General features: G+C 48.5%; 1 protein-coding gene across 2 annotated transcripts in view; it reads right to left on the bottom strand.

The window, feature by feature from the left end:
- LOC144889583 (E3 ubiquitin/ISG15 ligase TRIM25-like) overlaps positions 1 to 22,982 on the bottom strand; it is an 86,055-nt gene that overhangs the window by 24,919 nt on the left and 38,154 nt on the right. For both annotated transcript variants that reach the window (XM_078770370.1, XM_078770371.1), the window contains exons 5-6: positions 14,031 to 14,053; positions 9,663 to 9,790 (exon numbers count right to left, since the gene is read on the bottom strand). In XM_078770370.1, coding sequence (XP_078626496.1) covers positions 9,663 to 9,790; positions 14,031 to 14,053 — 151 coding nt within the window. The remainder of the gene's footprint in view (positions 1 to 9,662; positions 9,791 to 14,030; positions 14,054 to 22,982) is intronic.

The raw sequence follows: 22,982 nt of genomic DNA, 5'->3' as shown, positions 1-22,982 counted from the left end.
CTGTGCTGTCTTCAGCAAGCTTGCCTTCAGTGTATCTGCAGTCAAATTAACTGGCACTCTGTATTTCTTTCTAGCTTGTGCTGGATTATTTTTGTAGAGCTGGGCTGGTTGGTTGCAAAGAATGCATACATCCTTATACAGGAGGTCAACTGACTGTGATCTTCTAGAACTGCAGCCAGTTGATGAACTGAACTCACAAGTAGTGCGTCTTCTCTTCAACTTTGATGACTCTTTCTCTGCCTTTGATGCTTGAGCTGACTTCTTGGTGGTTGCAACAAAGTTGTTGTACAGATCATTTTTACACTTCTGGTGGTACCTCAGTTTTCCTTCCTTTTGAGCCTCCTTCATACGTTCCACAACAGTAACATTTTCGACAGTTTCTGCTTGTTTCAATAAAGTTGAATATCCCTTTGGAGTTGCCTGTATGAGCCTTTCAGCTGGTGTATCCGAGCGTGCACAGATGAAGCAATTGAGCACAGGTGGAGTAACGTCTTCATCCATATTGCTAGACTCCATGTCCTGCAAAGTAGAAAATGAGATATATTTAGAAATTATTTTTCCACAAAGGAGTGTCTGTGGTGAAATATAAATGTTAACAATCAACTCAGAATCATGAAAAACCCTTATTTGACCCCTCATAAGTTACTTAAGGGCCGATTTTAAAAAATAAAAATTCTCGAAAATAATTTTTCGGTACCCGAATTCAACAGCTTTTTTTTCTGGGTTTCCCACGGGAGTTGACCTTCAACATTTTAACACATGTTATTACACACCTTTACAAACATATTGGTGAAGAAAATTTTTGGTAACAATTTACTTAACAGATTTTCATATGTTTCCCTTACTAGGATGGATAAAAGGACCACCGAGGCACTCGGAAACATGGTGGTGGGATGATGAAGTTGGAAAGAGGATTGACGAGAAGAGGAAGAAGTTCAAGGAGTGGCAGAAGGCAAAGGGTACGGGAGCAGAAAAAGCAGAGCATGAAAGTTATAAAGCAGCCAAGAAGGCTGCAAAGAAAGAGGTAGCAAAGGCGCAGGAGGCATGTAGGAAAATGTTTGGAGAACGCTTTGATTCGGAAGAGGGTCAGAGAGCGGTATTCAGGATTGCAAAGCAGATAGCGAAAGAGAGGTGTGATGTGATGGGGGTGAGTTGCTTGAAGGATGAAGTGGGACAAATCGTTGTGGACACAGATGGAATTAAAGGAAGATGGAAAAGATATATGGAAATGCTGTTGAATACAGAGAATGGATGGGATGGCAACATAGAGAGTAACCCAGTTTTAGGACCGGCAGAGAAGATAACTGAGAAGGAAGTTGAGGAAGCGATAAAAGCAATGAAGAGTAGAAAAGTGGGAGGGCCGACGGGGGTTGTGGGAGATATGTTGAAGGCAGCAGGAAGTTGGGGTGTGAAGAGAATGACAGAGATCTGCAATCTGGCGGTGAAAGAAGGCCGCATTCCAGTGGATTGGGAACTGAGTACCCTCGTCCCTCTATACAAGGGGAAAGGTGACCCTCTGGAGTGTGGCTCGTACCAAGCGATAAAGTTATTGGAGCATGAAATGAAGGTATTGGAAAGGGTGTTGGAGAGGAGAATAAGGAAGAAGGTGAAGATCGATGAAATGCAGTTTGGATTTATGCCAGGAAGAGGAAAGACAGACGCGCTCTTTATTGTGAGGCAGTTGCAGGAGAAGTACATGGAGAAGAGGAAGAAGTTGTTTCTTGGGTTTGTTGATCTGGAGAAAGCATTCGATAGGGTTCCACGCGAAGTATTGGCATGGGCATTGAGGAAGTTAGAAGTGGAGGAATGGTTGATCAGAGTAGTGATGGCAATGTACAAAAGAGCACGCACAGCTGTAAGGACGAAGGACGGGAACAGTTGTGAGTTTGAGGTGAAAGTGGGAGTGCATCACGGGTCGGTACTAAGTCCACTACTATTTGTAGCTGTGATGGAGGTGCTGGCTCAGAACGTGAAGGAGGGTTTACCGTGGGAGTTGTTGCATGCAGATGATCTGGTGTTGATTGCGGAAAGTATGGATGGACTGAAGGAAAAGATGAACAAGTGGAAGGAATGTATGGAGACAAAAGGTCTGAAGGTGAAGATTGTTATGGGGACCGCAAGGCTAACCCCCGCTCTAGCAGCGAAAATGGCCTTAAAATGCATGTTGTTGTTGTTGTTGTTGTGTTGTATATCAATTTATATTCATCATTGCAACTTGTGATGTGACACGAATAGTGCATGGAAAAGGTCGTCAAAACCGATTTTAGGATGAAATTTTTTACAATTATCTAAGGGGTCTAAAGTTTTTTTTTTAGGGTCATAAAGTGGTCTTAAGTGTTTAAATAATCAAGGCTCTTAAAAGGGCCGAATGGGGTCTGAAGGTGTCTACGGACGAAAGAGCAAAAGAGTCAAAAGTGTCCAAATGGTCTTAAATTGTCCAAAGGGTCTTGAATTAGCCAAAGGGTCTTAAATTGGCTAAAGGGTCTTAAAATGGCCAAAGCGTGTTAAAAAGTCAATCGGTCTAAAAAGTTTTGAAGAAGGTATACATGTCTCAAAAGGGTCGAAATGGGTATGAAAAGGTCTAACGGGTGTAAAAGGTCTCAGGGGTCTTTAGGAATCAAAGGGGTGTAAAGGGTCTAAACCATAAATACAGGGTGTAAAGGAGTGAAGCTGTAGTAAAGAAATTACCTCGGCTTCATAAATAAATTAACTTGGGAGTGCAACACGGCAATAACGGGCTAAATGACCCCCTCATCACGGTATAAAACCCCTATTCAGGTACATTGTGGTAAAAAAAATCTGATGGTAGAAAGTTTCGTTGTGATTAACCTTGGGAGCTCAAAGCAGTTTGATCCCAAACAAAGAGCAAAACAACAACTCACCTTGTTGTGAGGATGAGGTAGTCATTGGAGGTTCACCCGTTGTCAAGTAGAAGTGGCAGTTTGGAGTTGGCGTCACGTGGGTCATTTTTTTTTCTACAAACTATATTTTCACACTTGAGAGTGATGTTTTTATATGATCAGTAAAATGACCTTTAAAACGATGTATACGTTGTGTTTGTACTATTTTCGGTTTTTGAATAATTAGCGCATGTGAGAGGTCATGTGACTGATTCTTTCCCGAACTTACCGATCATGGCAATGTCTAAATTAAGAGTTGTTTCTCACATATGGTAACATATTTGATGATCGGAACTCACCAAACGAATTATATCGGTATCCGTGTTGAAAAAAATTGGGCTTTTTATAAAGATTTGTATATATATATTGTATAGTGAGTGCATTTAGAAAGTATTCAGACCCCTTCACTTTTTCACATTTTGCTATGTTGCAGCCTTATGCTGAAATCGTTTAAATTCATTTTTCCCTCATCAATCTACACTCAATACCCCAAAATGACAAAGAGAAAACAGGATTTTAGAAAGATTTGCAAATTTATTAAAAAGAAAAAACTGAAATATCACATTGACATAAGTATTCATACCCTTTGCTATGACACTTGAAATTTAGCTCGGGTGCCTCCCATTTCTCTTGATCATCTTTGAGATGTTTCTACACCTTGATTGGAGTCCACCTGTGGTAAATTCAATTGATTGGACATGATTTGGAAAGGCACACACCTGTCTATATAAGGTCTCACAGCTGACAATGCATATCAGAGCAAAAACCAAGCCATGAGGTCGAAGGAACTGCCTGTAGAGCTCAGAGACAGGATTGTGTCGAGGCACAGATCTGGGGAAGCCTACAAACAAATCTCTGCTGCATTGAAGGTTCCCAAGAGCACAGTGGCCTCCATAATTCTTCATTGGAAGAAGTTTGGAACAATCAGGACTGTTCCTGGAGCTAGCCGCCCGGCCAAACTGAGCAATCGGGGGAGAAGGGCCTTGGTGAGGGAGGTGACCAAGAACCCGATGGTCACTCTGGCTGAGCTCCAGAGATGCTGTGTGTGGAGATGGGAGAAACTTCCATAAGGACAACCATCACTGCAACACTCCACCGATCTGGGCTTTATGGCAGAGTAACCAGACGGAAGCCAAACAGTTCAATCTTGGTTTCATCAGATCACAGAATCTTGTTTCTCAGTCTGAGAGTCCTTCAGGTGCTTTTTTGCAAACTCCAAGCGGGCTTTCATGTGTCTTTCACTGAGGAGAGGCTTCCGACCCTATCAAAAACAATGATCTTTCCTACCTCCGTTAACCCACCTCCACCATCCGCCCAAAGTTTGTTTCTATATCCATCTGGTCTACCCTTTGCGTTCTCCCCCAGCCCTCATCGTCATCCACATCCCTTGTTTGTCCGTCTCCGTCTACTTTCTCCCTCGGCCCTGTTATTGGCATTTCCCCCTTCTCTTGTGGCTGCTCCTTTTGTTTTGTTGCATCCTGACCCATTATGTGGTCCAGCTCTTCCACGAGCCTCGACTCTGCATGCACACAAAAAAAACGATTGGCGAAGTTTATTCAACAGGCGAGAGAAAAGAGAAACAAATGAGTGGAGGTGAGCAGCTCTTTCTCTTCTCTTTCCCATTTCTAAATCCTTGGAGCGAGAACATTCACGGAGATCCGTCCTTTATCAAGCCGCTTGCATTTGCTGGACGATTCTAAATGCGGAAGTAACAGGAAATGACGGAAATGACGTAAATTTCATTTTCAGGAAATGAAATGATCTTTCTATACACAGTTTGAGGACCAAAATCAACATTACAATCTGTTACCATTTTATACAAATCAACTTTTAGAATTTTTTTTTTTTTTTTTTTTTTTTTTTTTTTTTGTATACAATATCGAGGCTCGTGAAAGAGCGAACATTAATCACACAGAAAGACAAACCGACACATAAAACATATAACATAGGGAGCGGTAGACAAGATGGGGAGAGAGGGGGAAGGACACAAACACAACATTTGAGAGCAGGGACCGAGAGACATGGAGACATCGAGAGATCTGAGAGAGGGCGAGGGCTTTGGGGGGGGGGGCGTGGGAAGGGGGCAGTGGGAGAGGTATAAAACATATGGACACTGCCAGGACTTCCAGGAAAGAAGTTGGAATTTCAAACAAGGTGGATCTGGGGTGAATTAGCGGGGGTAGAAAAGATCAAGGTTTTGGATGGGGGAAGATAAGAGATGGTGGTGAACAGCTGTTTTAAAGACCTGGAGGGAGGAGTGGGATTGAAGGGAGTGAGGGAGTTTGTTCCAGAGGCGGGAGAAAAGAGGAATGAAAGAGTGAAGGTGAGCGGAGAGCCGAGATTTCGGCAGTTTAACCATCAGAGGGTTGCTGGCAGATCTTGTGCGACCTGTAGGAATATTTGGGGGACAGAGCACAGAGAGAGCTGGGGGTGCAAGGCCGGAGAGGAGTCGGTAGAAGACAGAAAGACCACCTACCTTCCTGCGGTGAGTGAGTGAAAGGCCCTCAGAGATAGCTTCATCGCGGGAGATTCCAATAATTCTGAAAGCTTTGGTTTCAACAGCGTGAAGCCGAGCTAGGTGTGAGGCAGGAGCACCGGCCCATAGGGGAGAACAGTATTCCATTGAGCTACGGATGAAAGCCTTGTATGTGGTGAGGAGCTCAGGTGTGCCGAGGAAGGACTTCGCACGACGGAGGATGCCCAGTCGGCGACTGGCTTTGGAGGCCAGCTTGGAAATGTGGTTTTCCCAAGAAAGATCATGGCAGATAGTGAGACCCAAAATCTTGAGCGACAGAACTTCTTGGAGAGGATTGTTGAGAAAGTAGATGGGAGGGTTGTCCAGTCGATCTTTTCGGAGAGACATAGTAAGAGTGTGAGATTTGTCAGGATTGAAAGACATGTTCCACTTGTTTGACCAGTCTGTGATTTTGTCCAGGTCTTCAGAGAGTGAGGAGGCAGCAGACTGCCGATCTGAGGGAAGAGGAATGGAGCGGCAGAGAGTGGAGTCATCAGCAAAGAGATAGAGAGGATTTTCGAGAGAGTCAGAGAGATCATTGATGAAGACCAGAAAAAGCACGGGGCCCAGAACACTGCCTTGGGGAATTCCAGCCTGAACAGGAAGAGGAGATGAGAGAAACCCATTCAGGGCCACACGTTGACGACGACTAGAGAGGAAGTCCGCCAGCCATGCGTGGAGATTTCCATGGATACCAAAGGAGGAGAGTTTGGTGAGCAGAGCGGGGTGCCAGACCGTGTCGAAGGCACGTGATATGTCGAGGGAGACAGCTCTAATTTCCTGTTTGGCATTGAGGACCTCCATCCATTGTTGAGACAGCAGAAGCAGCATGTCCAGAGTAGAGTGACCTGGTCTGAAACCAAATTGATGATCAGAGATCAAGCCATTGGAGAAGAGGAAAGATTTCATATCAGAAGCAATGATGGATTCCATGACTTTGCTGATAATTGGGAGAAGGCTGATTGGTCTGTAGTTGCTAGGATCTGTTTTTGCACCTTTTTTGTGCAAAGCGGTGATGTTGGCTGATTTCCAAGCAGATGGCAGTTGACCTTGAGCAAAAGAGAGGGTGAAGAGAACAGCGAGAGGGTGAGATAGAGCAGCAGAGCAGGATTTTAGGACCCGTGGGCTGATGCCGTCGGGTCCAGTTGCAGAATCAGAGTCGAGGGTTGACAGAAACTTTTCCACCTTGTCAGGAGGAAAGGACACGGAGTCCAGGAGCAGCAGGGTACGACTGGGTATGGTGGGTACAGAGAGGGATGGGTTTGGGACACAAGATTTAGAGGCAAACACAGAGTTGAGGCATTCAGCTTTTTCACGTGCGGAGTCAGCTGTATAGCCGTTTGAGGTAAGGGAGGGGATGGAGGGGGAACAAACACCAGAAACGGATTTGACCAGACGCCACCAGGATTTGGAAGAGGGAGACAGATAAGAGAGTTCGGTCTTGAGAACGGAGAGATATTGTTTCCTGGCTCTCCTGAGGGTGGACACACACTTGTTTCGGGCTTTGTGAAAGGAAATGAGATTTCCTTCCGTTGGATTTGCTTTCCAGGAGACGAAGGCAAGTTGTTTCTGGGCAACAGCCTCACCACAAGATTCCGTGTACCATGGACGGGAGGAAGGGTATGACAACTGAAGACGAGATGGGATAAATCTGTGCATGAGAGAGAGCAATTTACTTTGGAAGAATTCCCAGGATGAGTTGATGTCAGAGGTGGTAGAGATGGGAGACCAGTCCAGATGATTGATGGCTGCTTGAAGACCGTGCCAGTTGGCCTGAGTGAAATGCCAGACTCGTCGACGCTGAGCAGGCTCCCTGAGGATGGTCAGAGAGATGTCCACTTTAACAAGGACATGATCAGATGATCCGATCGGAGCAGAAGAAGAGCAGCAGACATTTTCAGGGAAGTTAGTCATAACCAAGTCCAGAAGAGAAGATGTTCCGTTGACTGAGATCCGGGTCGGGAAATTGACAGATTGTGTCAGTCCCAGTGAGTCGCAGAAGTCCTTTGCTGAGGAGCCATGGCTGGTGAGAGAGGTACCCACACCCAGCCAACTGGCATGATGACAGTTGAAATCACCACATATGAGGAAGAGAGAGTTGGGATGAGTAGATAGAAGTTGGTCCATATCATCAGACAGCGAGATGTAGATGGAGTCATCACTGTTTGGTGGACGGTACAACACACATATGAACAAGAGGTGGGAGCGAAGGGGAAGCCGTAGCCAGAGGTATTCCTGGGGGTGAGGTGGAGAGAGTGCAGTGCAGGGCGAGTGAGGAAGAGAGTTTTTGATAAAGATAGCAACCCCGCCTCCAGGACAAGGCTCAGGTCTATCATACCGGAGGAGGGAGTAGCCCGGGAGAGATACTATGGAATCAGAGACATCATAAAGGAGGAAAGTTTCTGTTAAGCAGATCACGTCTGGTTTGACAGAAGCAACCTGTATGGAGAGATCAGTTAAGTTTGAACGAAGGCCCCGGATGTTTGAGGTCCATACCGTTAATGAAGAGGAAGGGGGAGCATCAGATACAGAACAGGGGGGAGGAGGGGTAGGGTAAGATGTGGAAGAGGTGGAAGAGGTAGGGAGAGCTGTTGAAGGTGTGTCAGAGATTTCAGAATAGCTCGGAGAAAGGGAAGGATGGGGCGGACAAAAGGTTTGATGGTGATTGGGTGAGCCACAATGAGGTGTTATTTGAGGAGGGGGAAGAGCGAGGCAGAAGGTTGGGGGAGATGGAGGTGAGAGTTTGAAGGGGGAAGAAGCGGGGAGGACGCTTTGAGGAGGGGGAGTGAGCGGGGGGAAATTGAGAAGCAATGAGGGTGGGGAGATTTGAAGGGGAGGGGTGAGGGGGGAGTTTGGGAGGGAAGGGACAAGGGGAGGGATTTGAAAGGGATGGGATATGGGGGAGATTTGGAGGGGAGGGGTGAGGCAGGAGTCTAGGAGGGGAGGGGCGAGGGGGCGTCTTGGCGGGGAGGGGTGAGGGAGTAGTTTAGGAGGGAGGGGGCAAGGGGGGAGATTTGAAAGGGATGGGTGATGGGGAAGATTTGGAGGGGAGGGGTGATGGGTAAGATTTGGAGGGGAGGGGTTATGGGGAAGATTTGGAGGGGAGGGGTGAGATTGGATTTTTGAAAGTGTACGATTTATGGGAAACGAACATTTATTGCAAAATGAGTTTCTTGTGACCTTCGAGTTAAAAATACGTTTAAGGACGCTGGATGGAGGATGGAGTGCAGGAGAGTTTAGGGAATGTAGAACAAAGGCACTATAGGAGATGGATATTTTTTTTGGGATGAATTGATTTGGTGAGCAAGTCGAAAGCAGCCTTTTAAAGAAGAAGAAGAAAAAGGTGTTATAAAATATGACGGAATACATAACTTGAGGGGAAAGTGTAAACATTGAAGGTTAATGAGTGAAAACTATCTGGGGAAATGGGGGAGAAACACGTGGTCGAAGAACGAACGAACGAATAAGAATGAATAAACGAATGAGAACAGAGAAGGAAATGTTTTTTTTTTTTTTTTTTTTTTTTTTTTGAGTTGAGATTTACACAAGGAAGTAGGCTATGGGTGAAAAGCCTGGGAATACAGAGAACGAAAGTTATTGGATCACAAACGACGGACCACTGAGAGAAAAACAAAGCCTCAAGGTTGTACAGTGCACACTGTACAAGGCCTTGCTCGCGACACGGCAAACAGACGATCAATTTATGAAAGATAAACACCGAGAAACAACCAAAGTTGCACACAATAACTTCACACACCGAAAGATAAATACAGTTTCGACAAAATACAATTGTGAACAGACTTAACTTCGAAAAACGTGGAGACCGTGTGGAGCTTCGAAAATCCCTGCCGCCGTCTCCAAGATCTCGCGAGATCTCCAGCTAAATAAACATTTCACCTCCACAAATATGACCTCGTCATTTATATATGGGCAATAAACTCTGAATAAAATTTTAGATGGACTCATGCAATAACTAACCTCACACCTTACCAATACACCTCCTAAGAAACATTAAATAATTTGTGACAATGTTTCAGTAACGGAAACGGAATATAATTAGCTCCCATTACCTCCCATTTACCTCGCACCGATTTGTTTCAGCTACCCCAAACATGTCGGAAAGGAAAGAGTTACAACAGCTTTGATATACTTTACCATTTGCACCTTTAATATATGATACTGCTTATCTCACATTTTATCTTTTCTTATTCATTATTCTCCTAAACATTCATGGTTGTGTTACTCACTCGTTATCGTCTCCACCAGGTTGTGGTTCAGCTCGATGAGCGAGTCCAGACTCTTCTCCTCCTTCGAGAAGTCCAGCAGTGTGGGTGGTGTCACGCTCTTGTGTTGAAAGTCCAACACAAACTGAATCCTTGGAATGAAAAGGAAAAATATTACTTTAGGTAGGGTAGGAGAGGTTATTGGAATAGAAAAGGTTTGTAAAATATTTATTTTCATATCAAATACAAGTTCTTTATGAACGACTCTAGTAGTAAATCTCCATAAATATGGTAGTGCAACTTCTGGTGAAACTTCAACTGAAACTTCGGGTGAAACTTCTGGTGAAACTTCGGGTGAAACTTCTTGTGAAACTCCCAAAATGCAGGATCATTCCTCACCTCCACTCATTTGTTCCTCTTTTCTCTCATCTATGGAACCAATTTCCTTAGTCTGTTCAATCTCATCCTTCTTTCCAGGGCATCAAGATGACTGTTTATCATCACCTCATGCCACATCTATCCTGATTAAATGTCCCCAAGCCCACACATTCTTTTGCAGGTTATTTTGCTTCTTTCCCTCTGCTTCCATTTCATTTTTGCTCCATTACTTTTTCATCCCTAGTTTCCCCTTCCTCTTATTCGAGGCGAGAAATTAAAATATTTTAATCTTTGAATCAGGGAAGAACCAAAAGAAACCAGATATTTGCCATCACTATGCGAACGACAAGGGTATGCTTACCCTGGTGACCTTACCAATGTCCTTACCAAGGAGCTTACCCTTGGTGATTGCCCACACCTTATCCTTGGCCCTTGATCCAATGATGGCCATATTTCTTTTGAACCACTATATCACCTTGACCTTCAACATTTAGACATAAACATCATGAAATAAATAAAGAAATAAAAAATGTAAATAAAGCAAATGTGTCTCCATCTACATTCTATCCATAAAACAACATCATGAAAAGTGGAGGAAAATTATTCAAGTTATGATCGAAAAGGTGGTTTTCATTAATCAAGTAACAATCCCCAAAAAAACAACAACAACAACAACGCATTTTCAGGCCATTTTCCCTGCAAGAGCGGGGGTGAGCCTTGCGGTCCCCATGACAATGTTCTCCATTTTGCCCTATTTTCTGCATCTCCCCTTGTTAACCCCCTTGCCCGCATTTCTTCTTCGACCATCTTTAGCCAAGTCTTTCTCGGTCTTCCCCGTCCTCTACTTCCTTCTACATTCATTTCCATCACTCTTCTCAACCAGTCACATTCATCCTTCCTCAACACATGACCAAACCATCTCAACCTGTTTCTCTTCACAGCATCCATCACAGGCTCTATTCCCATCATCTTTCGCAATTCATCATTTGTCTTCCTCTCTCTCAACGATACTCCACACATCCACCGAACCATTCGCATTTCCAACTTTCCAGCCTTCGTTGCTGTTCTACGTTCATTACCCATGTCTCACTCCCATAAATCATAACACTTCTCACACATGCAGCATACACATTTCCCTTCAGCTTCAACGACACTCCCCTCCTCGTCAGCACGCCACTCAGTTCCCGAAACTACTTCCATGCACATCTCACTCGAGCAACCGTTGCCGAGTATGATCCACCTTCTCCATTCAGCATGTCTCCTAGGTAACAAAATGTTTTCACACCTTCCAGCTTCACGCCATCTCCAAGATCCAACTCAACATTTCCTCCATCTGCAGCTCCCTCTGTGCACACCTTACACTTGAATGTAGCTGCCACACTGGTTAATGACCCTCTCAAATCACTACATTTTTGATGAACCCACTCAGCGCACATTGTACATTGCATGGAATTCACTCCGACACCCTTCCTGCATACAGCACACGGCCACTTCCCCGTTCTTTCCACCTCACCACATGCTTTACCACTTGCCATCACCTTCGTTTTTCCGACATTCACCTTCAGACCTTTTGTCTCCATACATTCCTTCCACTTGTTCATCTTTTCCTTCAGTCCATCCATACTTTCCGCAATCAACACCAGATCATCTGCATACAACAACTCCCACGGTAAACCCTCCTTTACGTTCTGAGCCAGTACCTCCATCACAGCCACAAATAGTAGTGGACTTAGTACCGACCCCTGATGCACTCCCACCTTCGCCTCAAACTCACCACTGTTCCCGTCCTTCGTCCTTACAGCTGTGCACGCTCTTTTGTACATTGCCATCACTACTCTGATCAACCATTCCTCCACTCCTAACTTCCTCAATGCCCATGTCAATACTTTGCGTGGAACCCTATCGAATGCTTTCTCCAGATCAACAAATCCAAAAAACAACTTCTTCCTCTTCTCCATGTACTTCTCCTGCAACTGCCTCACAATGAAAAGTGCATCTGTCGTTCCTCTTCCTGGCATAAATCCAAACTGCATTTCGTCGATCTTCACTTTCTTCCTTATCCTCCTCTCCAACACCCTTTCCAATACCTTTATTCCATGCTCCAATAACTTTATCGCTCGGTATGAGCCACACTCCAGAGGGTCACCTTTCCAGGTGTATAGAGGGACGAGGGTACTCAGTTCCCAATCCACTGGAATGCGGCCTTCTTTCACCACCAGATTGCAGATCTTTGTCATTCTCTTCACACCCCAATTTCCCGCTGCCTTCAACATATCTCCCACAACTCCCGTCGGCCCTCCCGCTTTGCTACTCTTCATTGCTTTTATCGCTTCCTCAACTTCCTTGTCGGTTATCTTCTCTGCCGGTCCTAAAACTGGGTTACTCTCTATGTTGCCATCCCATTCATTCTCTGCATTCAACAGCATTTCCATATATCTCTTCCATCTTCCTTTAATTCCATCTGGGTCCACAACGATTTTTCCCACTTCATCCTTCAAGCAACTCACCCCCATCACATCACACCTCTCTTTCGCTATCTGCTTTGCAATCCTGAATACCGCTCTCTGACCCTCTTCGAATCCAAGCGTTCTCCGAACATTTTCCTACATGCCTCCTGTGCCTTTGCTACCTCTTTCTTTGCAGCCTTCTTGGCTGCCTTAATAACTTTCATGCTCTGCCTTTTCTGGCAGCTTTTTCTGCATTTTCCTTTCTTTTCTTTCCCGCACCCGGATCCCAAAAAAGTAGATCTGAAATCCGTAAAAAGTAGGTCAAGAACACAAAACAAATATCAGGTGCACAACAGTAGTACGGGTCCACTATTATGATGTAAGAACATCTTGGAAGGCCAAGCAGGCTTTGAGATTCCACATTGGCAAAATTGAGTGATGACAAAAAATATATTCTTTTTTTTTTACAAACCGCCATTTGACCTTGACCTTTAAACCGGATGGGCATGATGTAAATTATTGGCATAAATGCCACTTACTTTAATCTATCTATAGATGGCAATTTCATTCTGATCACACAAAACATAGTCAAACGTTTCGTGAAAAAAGTAAAAATGTCTATAATTGGGTCATGACCTTAAAAATTGTGTCAAGATCAAAACAATGACCCGCATACTTTGTATTCCCATTATTGCAGCAAAATTTCATTCTGATCACACAAAACCAAGTCAAGTGTTTCATGAAAAATGTTTAAAACGTCTATAATTGGGTAAAGACCTTAAAATGTCAAGGTCAAAAAACAATCACGACCTGCATACTTTGTATTCCCATTATTGCAGCAAAATTTCATTCTGATAACACAAAACCTAGTCAAGTCTTTCATGAAAAATGTTTAAAACGTCTAATTGGGTAAAGACCTTAAAATGTCAAGGTCAAAAAACAATCACGACCTGCATACTTTGTATTCCCATTATTGCAGCAAAATTTCATTCTGAAAGTCTCTGCTGGCTGCAAGATTGAGCTCGGACATGGCATAAAAAGGGAGAAAAACCTAAATGGTGGTTTAGTACTTCTAATTGGTGCAAGACCTTGACCTTTAACCTGGAGGGTTATGATATAAATTGAGCTTAAATGCACCTTGCTCTGGGCTATCTAGAAAGTGAAATTTTGTTCTGATTGGACAAACCTTAGTCAAAGTTTTGTGGAAAAAGTTAAAATATCTATAATCGGGTCAAGGTCAAAAGCATTATGTCAACTCCGCATACTTTATATTCGCATTATTTATGCAAAATTTCGTTCCGAAAGTCCCTGCCGGCTCTGAAATACAGTTCGGAAATTTGGAGTGTTGAGAGTGCAGGGAGAAAAAGAAAATCATTATTTTAAATGTTGGTTTACTAAGCCTACTCAAAAGGGCCTAATAAAGTCTGTGGTACCAATAAAAATTGGCAGCACCAATTGTAGAAAGAAACCATACAAAAGGCATAAGCCTTCCCCTATACTACAGGGGGAGGCTCAAAAATCACGATATGCCAGATAATGTGATACATAGATGGCATTGCAGGCCTACCTCTTCACGAGATCCTGGAAACCCTGAAAAATACAGAAAACAAAGGATTAATACACCATTCCTGAATATATTTCTGCTTTATTTTATTAGAACAAATAATGTAAGATGTGATTAATTTGGACATTTGCTGAAGAGCAATCACCACGTCCCGCTTAACACAACAGAATAATATTGTTACAGACGTGGCTTGGATGTTATTCACCGAGCGGTTTTGGGATGACCACGTCTGCACAAGATTATACTCGATATTATACCCGAACGTTGACTAGTCGCGCGATGCTAGGTCAATGAAGGAACAGACACACGGCTGGGTTTCAAATGACACGACTCCAAGGGTTCAGTTCTCAAGACCTCCGGAGGAGATTATATTCGTTACGGAAGGTCAGATTACAGGGACGAGAGGGACAGCAAAGGAAGATAGGCACTTAAACACAACCTTATATTAACCCCAACAGACGACAGGTAAACGGGACAAGGCTGACTCACACGGGGGTTGATGGCAGGAAAGCGGTTGTCGATGGCTCCAGGTGCACCTGGGCTCAGGGCAGGATCGACCCGGTCCAGTCCAGAGATGCGGAAGGTTGCACAGCGCTCGAGGTGGCGTCTTTTCGTCTCAAGCTGGGGGCGCATCTGACGTCACATCCGGCGCGGGGCCGCGTATATCCGGCGGGGAGTGACACGCCCTCGGCTCGTTAGCTCCGCCTCGTGGAATCGGCACGTTGCTTCTCATTGGGTGCGTGCGGGGGGGTTACCGGCTCCGCCCTTGACGAGGAGCTGACAAGGAGCCCCTTTGTGGTAACCCCGTGGAGCGCATGGTCTGGAGCGCGTTGTCTGGAGCGCATTGTCGATGGCGGCTAACCGAGCCGGTGGGAGGACGCACACTCCCCCCCGCGCAGCGCCGTGCCCCTCTGTTGTTGTAGACGGGGAAGAAGATGGGAGGAGGTATGGGAAAGGTCCTAAACTCACTACTGGTGCCATATAATCACATTCTGGTGCAACGAAGAGTCATAATTAATGGAAACGAGGCCTTAACTGACATAGACTAAGAATAACTAGCAAGATGTCCGAAAGTGGTCTACGTGTGGTGCGGTGGACCTGGGCACGACATTTAATGGGGGAAAAAGGGGAAGGTCGGCTCTACTGATTGTTGTTTACAGACAATGGGACTAGGGAATGGGGGATTGGGGATAGTTGGGGAGTATTGGGGAAAATAGGGGAATATTTACAAGCGGGTATGGAGGCCAAATTCCATATTCGCAACATTGCACCCTTCTCTACCCTCGGGGCGTCCCGACCCGATAAATTTTTACCTACTTTAGTGTGGCACGCAATGTAGTTCCCTCTACTATTAACTCTACCCTGAGTGCGACAGTTTTACAGATATTCACGAATGAGTAAATATGTCCCCCTGCGACGTTGCACCCTTCTCCTCACAGAAACACACCCACAGGATAACCGAATCCGGAAAGAATTCTCAAACTAAACATACAGCCGGTAGGGAGCATTATTTACACAAGACTACGCTGATATTTACACTACGATCCAGGACCTGTTTTTGGAGGAACACATGCAGATGTTATGCATAGAGAGAGCACGCATGCTAGCATCGATACACCAACCCACGAGTGCTCTGTGGCCTACGGCCTTTAATAATGTGCAGAGCACCCCTTCCAAGCATCAAGCACCACCCCATCACACAGTGAGCACCATCCGGTGCACCAATAAAGTGTCTATGAATCATTGTGTGGCTGCTGCTGGTCTTGCCTTCGTGTGGTGCACTTGGCCTTCTTACTTCTTTTCAAAAATAAAGAAAGGCGCCAACCGCGTCCATTTCTATATTGCGGCCGTCAGGGGGCCAACTGTTAGTGGTTCACCTGTTTGGCATAGGTGCCACGTTGACCCATAGGTCCTTCCACGGGTGGTGCTTGGCCGCAAAAGAACTGCGGTCCATTGTGGGTGGCCACAAACATTGCGGTCCGTATGGTGTATCGATCCAAGCAGCAAGCAGCGAAAGTGCAGGCCCACAACTGCGTAGCCAGCACCTCTCTCTCCTCTCTCTCTACCCCAAAGCCAGATCCTCGGAGGTGGGAGACAAAAGAAGCAGACAAGTGAGTAAGGTGGTAAGGGCGCAAAAGTGCACGCAATACAAGATGATGCACACTGGGGGCACATGGGAACCAGGTGAGACAGGTACGTTCCTATCGTACGCCCCCCCCCCCACCAGGTAACCTACATGGCCCCTCCCTTACCCCTTACTGCATCCACAAAACACAACACTACCCATAAACATCTACTTTACAAATCAACAAACATCCCTACTGTCTTCCCCGTTCCTCCCATAAACCAAATTCGTCTTCTCTCCCTCCTAACCAATCAAATTTGCCATTTTCAACTCTCATCAAAATTTGCCATTTTCAACTCAACATCAAAATTTGCCATTACCAATTCATCATCAGTCCCTCCTAGGGAGGGAGAGATGGAATCACCCCAATGTCTCATCCACGTCGTGATGCATCTCACAAATCCACAGCAATCTCATTTCCTGCTACAAACCAAGAAAACACAGGTGTGGAGTCATCATCATCACCTCAGGTAAGTGGCTGCGTATGGTGCGACAGGGTCATCAATCCTAACTATCTCCTAAATGACTTTAACAACTTTACACTACCCGGGGTCTTTCTCCGGCCAAACCATTGGCCCTCTTACACTATGGGTTCTAAAAACCAATTCCCATTGGCCAAACTGTGGTGCTCTTCAATTTGGGGTCTCACTCCCCCGATTCATCTCCCGGTGCCCTCACACAATTTCTGGGCTGTGGCGTGTACCTCTCCCAGCGGGTCTACCCACCTGCACACCTCCACCACTGTAGTTGCCTCCGAGCTTACCTGTTCCTTACCCTAACCTATCTACCTGGGGAAGGCCCTCTGGCGCTCTCCCCACTCCGTGCCCTCTCTGGCACTGGGCTGCCCGATCCACACCCGGGATCCTCAGGCACCCACTCACAACTACCGGCTCCCAGAGCCCACCTGCGGCCTCACCTGGCCGACATCCTCACAGTGGTGGAGTGCCCAACCAACTACACACACTAACAGGCTACACGCCCAGCCATTTCCACAACACTAATGCACCCATCCACAATACCATTCTGCAACCGCACCACAAATGCCAATATCCAACCACAATTTACCTGCACCCTCTACCTAACACTTACACTACCCGCCCCGGGTACTCGTGAAAGGGGTCCACTCTTCCCCCATCCACACCTTCGCACCATGCACACCACTCCGTACCACTCACTCCAACTCTCTCCACACACCTGTACCTGCACACCTGTGCTCTCACACCTGGTGCCACCTGCACCCTTCTCTCCCCAAGCGCATTCGCGCTGATCCACACACTCACTACTCATACACTGCTCCACACACCTGTCCAGTTGCACACCTGTGCAATCACACCTGTTCAATTCTCACAAACACGGCATCATCTCAGCTAACTACTCCCTTCTGAAACTTGCGCTTCCCAGTCGTCCCTTTAAACTATTGCGCTCCCTCGTCATTATCATCCACACTAATCTACCTGCGTCCCTACTACAGGTATCAGTCACTAACTAAACTTAACGTCACCTAATGTCAATCCTCGCTAGATCCCTACACACCATATCCTAACCCACCCGGGCTAGTTTTCACTGCCATACACCCCATAAGCTATTGCTCCTTTGCCCCCCCTTGGGCAGGGTGGCAGGGATGCCACTCTTACCCACCGGGCACATCGCTCCTCAATCCCCCAGTCCTCTGGCACTAATAAGCCCCCCTTATTCAGAGGTACTGGGTCCCGCCTCGGCATCTAAAGCCGAGGCAATCCACGGGGGCGCCTGCTCGCCGGTGTAAGGTCTTATCCGGTCGGCGTGGACGATCCGAGGGAGGGCTCGTGGCCCCATTTTGATCTTAATGACCACGTCACAGATTTGCGACAGGACGACTCCTGGGCCTTGCCAGGGGGAGGTGAGTTTTGGGCACCTTCCCTTCCGCCTCCGGGGATTAAAGAACCAAATCTTCATCCCCGGAGCGTATTGACTCCCCTGGCTCCGGTCGTCGTACCTGCGCTTCATCTTTTCCCCCGCCAGATGGAGTTGGCGGCGGGCGAAGGCATGGACTAGCTCCATGCCTTCCTCTAGGTGACGTGCGTACCCCTCCCTCGGCGGGTTAACCACTGTGTCTGGCACGGGACCGCATAGCAAGTCGGCGGGAGCCCGTAACTCCCGCCCATACATAAGCAACGCTGGACTGCATGCGGTGGCCCCGTGCTGGCTGGTTCGGTAGGCCATGAGCAAGTAAGGGAGATGTTCGTCCCAGTCATCCTGACGGGTGGCGGTGAACAGTGCCAGTTGTTGGATTAGAGTTCGATTGAATCTTTCCACCATCCCGTCAGATTGAGGTCTTAAAGGCGTTGTTCTGGTTTTCCGAATTGACAGGAGACTGCACACATCTTTTAGCAATTTGCTCTCAAAATTTCGTCCCTGGTCGGTGTGCAACTCCTGTGGAATCCCATGCCGGCACACAAATCCTTCCACGAAGGCCTGCGCTACCACCCCTGCTTCTTGGTTGGGGAGGGCGTAGGCCTCCGGCCACTTGGTGAAATAGTCCATTACCACGAGGATATACTTATTACCTTGGCGGGTGCGGGGCAGCGGTCCTAGAATATCCATAGCCACCCGCTCAAGGGGGGCCCCCACCTGATGTAATTGAAGGGGGGCCCTCATCCTCCGTGCTGGTCCCTTTTTGGCAGAACAGGCGTCGCATCTCCGACACCAGTCCTGTATGTCGCGCCCCATATTCACCCAATAGAACCTCCGGCGGACCCGAGATATTGTCTTTGTCCTGCCCAAATGGCCGCCGGAGCGGGTACCATGCACCTGTTGCAATATGACGTTCTTGAATTTGTCAGGGACTATCACCAGCCAGGAAGTTCGATCTGAGGGAACCTCCACCCACTTGCGATACAAGATGTTGCCTTTCAATTCCAGGGTCTGCCACTGAGCCCAATATGCCTTTGTTTGTGCCCCGAGGGGGGTGACCTCTTCCCCCTTTGGTCTTTGCCCCAGTTTGACCCAATTGAACACTGGCCCCAGGACAGGATCCTCCTGCTGGGCCGTGCTCCATGCCAAAGTTCCGAATTCCTCATCTGCAGTTAGTGGCAAAATTGGCCCTCTCACCCGGGTTGCCCGGACAACGAGGGTCGGGTCCGAATCGCCCAATTGTTCCCTCTCCTCGTGTCTCGCACAAAATTTGCAGTTTTCTCCCAGACAAGGACGCCGAGAGAGTGCGTCCGCATTACCATGGGCCTTCCCGGCCCTATGGGCCACATCAAAATCGTACTGCTGCAACTTTTCCAACCACCTTGCAATTTGGCCCTCCGGTTCCTTGAACCGAAGGAGCCATTGCAAGGAGGAATGGTCAGTTCTAACCAAAAATTTCCGCCCGTACAAGTACGGGTGGAAATGGTTCATGGCAGCCAGCATAGCCAATAACTCTTTGCGAGTGACGCAATAATTTCTCTCGGGCCTACTTAAGGCCCGACTATAATAACCAATCACTCTCTCCACGCCCTCCTGTGTCTGAGACAAAACTGCGCCCAATCCTTCCTGGCTCGCATCCGTGTCCAGGGTAAATGTCCCGTCACTAGTGGGGTAAGCTAGAAGGGGTGCGGATGTTAAACACCCCTTCAATTTTTGGAAGGCCTCGTGGCACTCCCGTGTCCAATTGAATCGCGTCCCCTTCTCCGTAAGCCGGTGGAGGGGACGGGCCAACTCCGCAAATTTCGCCACAAAGCGCCGGTAGTAGGAGCAGAGTCCCAAAAATCCCCGCACCTCTTTGATGGTACGTGGTGCGGGCCACTCCTCTACCGCTTTAATTTTGTCTGGGTCCGTTTTTACCCCCTCGCGGCCAATCACGTGACCTAGATAGGCCACCTCTCTTGCAAACAAAGTGCACTTGCTCGGGTTCAGCTTCAACCCTGCCTGTCTGAGGCACCCGAACACCTGGTCCAAATTAGCTACTGCCTGGGGGAACGTTTGGGCATGTACCAGGACGTCATCCAGGTACACCAGGCATGACTGCCATGGCATGCCGCCTAGTACATGCTCCATCAATCTTTCAAAGGTGGCGGGGGCGTTACACAAACCAAACGGCATCACAGTAAACTGATACAGTCCCTTACCTGTGGAAAATGCCGTTTTCTCCTTCCCTGCCCTATCCATCTCCACCTGCCAATACCCACTCTTGAGGTCCAAAGTTGTGAACCAATTTGAGCCCGCAACGGCATCGAGGGTGTCATCAATCCTTGGCAGGGGATATGAGTCCTTGAGTGTCACGTTGTTTAGCTGGCGATAGTCCACGCAGAACCGCGTGGTCCCATCCTTCTTTTTGACCAGCACAACAGGTGACATCCAAGGACTTCCCGAGGGCTCGATCACACCTGCGTCGAGCATTTTTTCAACCTGCTCGTCAGCTTCCGCCCTCTTGCTCCAAGGGAGCCGTCGGGCGGCCTGACGAATAGGCCGGGCCTCACCGGTGTGGATCTGATGTTTCACCAGGCCCGTACGTCCAATATCCTCGGTGGACAGGGAGAAGAGGTCCAAATGGGACCCAACCAGTTTGTGTAAGGCCTCCCTCTGGGTACCTCCCAACTCTACGCTGCTACGATTTACCATCTCGCAAATGGGATCGGGCCAATTCCTACTTGTTATTGAAGGCTCCCCCCGGGGTCGGCTCGGCTGGACGTTCTCGCCCCTCACTGTCGCGACTTCCTCAACGGGGGTGCAGCCAGCTACCCTCGTGCCCCTTACTATAGTGCGTGGTTCTGTACTCATATTTATTACTCGGACGGCCACTACCGGTCCGTCCGTTTTTACAAGGGTGCGGCCCACGATTAAACCCGGTATGGACTGCGCTGCCACCGGTTCGACCAGGCCGCAGGACTCCTGCCATGTTGGGCGAGCTGCCCACCGGGCCGGCACTATCGCCTCGGCCCTTGGGGGGATGGTCACGGCCTCGGAAGCCTCCAGCTCCGCTCTCTCGGCCGTGCTCACTCCCCCTAACGGCAGCTCTTCTACTCCCACCTGCAGGATCCCCCGGCACAAGTCGATTTTACAACCGCTGGCAGTCAACAGGTCCAACCCTATTAAACATGGGTCGCACACCTCCGCCACCCAAACATCTATCTCCCTCCTTACCGACCCTAACTTGAGGGTCACAGAACCACGCCCTATGATCGGGGCCGTTACCCCGGTAGCAAGCTGCAAACTATAATTTTGCAGGCGCTGGATCTTATCCCAGCCACCTGCGCTCGAATCAAGGACCACAGGGCTGATGATCGTGGCGCTAGCTCCTGTGTCCACTACGGCGTCTACCCCTACGCCGGCAATTTTGCATCTAATTGTCAGGCTACCGGTTCCAATTTGGCCACAATAAATGACCTGTCGCGTCAATGAGGGCTCTCCTCCATCCTCTACTGCCGAACACCGCCCTACGTGCCCGACACCTTCTAGTTTCCCGGGGTCTGGCGGGGGGGTGTCTGGGGTCGGCTAACCCGCTCCCCCCTGGGCGGAGTTGAGGACCTCAACTGCCGGGGATCATCCCGGCGCGCGTTTCGACAGTGCCGCGCCAGGTGACCCGGGCGGTTGCAGGTATAGCACCTCACCTGATAAGGTGCTTGCCTCCGGAATTCCAAATTCCCCCCCCTGTAGGTCCGAATTGGATTACCCGCTCGTGGTCCACCGCGGGCCACCTCCGGGGCCGCCTGCCATGGTCCAGGTCCTGCCAGGCGCTGGTCCACCAGCCTCCGGACCATGCCCGCCAGGTCAGGACCCACGTCGTGGGCGGGCCCCCTAAGGGGTCCGCCCTCCATCGGGGGTCCCACCTGGCGGACCGCCATTGCGAGACGCTCGCCCCCCCGGGCCAGGGGCCTCGCTGCTTCCCAACGGGCCGCAGCGTCAGCCGCCTGGCTCAGAGTCTGCGGGCGCCACATGGCGAGCTGTTGCCGGAGCTCAATGTCCGGGAGGGCCTGGATAAAATGGTCCAGCGCCAGGCTTTCCCGGGAATCCGCTGCCATGCTAGCATGTGCGATCCCCACTGCGCGGCGAATGTCGTGGGCAAGTTCCCCGATGGCTTCCTGGGGCTTGCGCTTTCGCAGCGCGAGCTGAGCTTTAACAAGCTCGCTCTGCTGTTCTATTCCAAATCGATTAATTAGGGCGTCGCGGAGGGCTGGCAGGGTGAGAGCACCCGCTGGTAATGCCGTCAGCACCTCCGCCGCCGCGCCGCGCAATGCGGCCACCAGGTGTACTCCACCTTCGTCCTCACCCCAACCGTTACCCTTACACACACAGTCGAACTGCGCCAGGTACGCGCGTAGATCACTCTTGCCGTCATACGGCGCGAGTGGGACCTTGTGGGACCACCTCGAATGCGAGTCGTTGCCCGCCGGCCGGACCCCGTGCGTCGCCCCTTGCGGGGTCAGCGCAGGGCCGAACCGGTCGGGCCCCCACAGTACATTACCCCCAAGGGGCTCTCGTGCCTCCCCGGTCCCTCCAACAACTACCCCTGTTGGTGTCGATGCATGGGTCACACCCCCGCAACCCGCTACCCATTCCATACCACCACAACCTTGCTCACCCACACCTCGCACCTCTCGTTCCATACCCTCCGGACCAGCCATACACCTCACTCGTGGCCTCTCACGAACATCCGGGTCTATCTCGACCCCCAAGCTTATTAAATCACCTGGCGCATCATACGCACGACCATATTGGTCACCACTTACACCGGGTTCTCTTTCTCTTCGCTTCTCCTCCATCACCTGCGAATCCCTCATCCGGTTAATGAGCACATCATCACGATCCGAACACAGACTTTGGACCAATTCTTTTACTTCCTCCTTTATCTCTTTCTTATCCTC

This window comes from Myxine glutinosa, chromosome 1 (assembly GCF_964187855.1).
Source record: "Myxine glutinosa chromosome 1, kmMyxGlut1.1, whole genome shotgun sequence".
In the NCBI taxonomy this organism is placed as follows: domain Eukaryota; kingdom Metazoa; phylum Chordata; class Myxini; order Myxiniformes; family Myxinidae; genus Myxine; species Myxine glutinosa.
The sequence above is the reverse complement of the archived record's forward strand: the minus strand, read 5'-3'. Positions and strand labels throughout refer to the sequence as shown.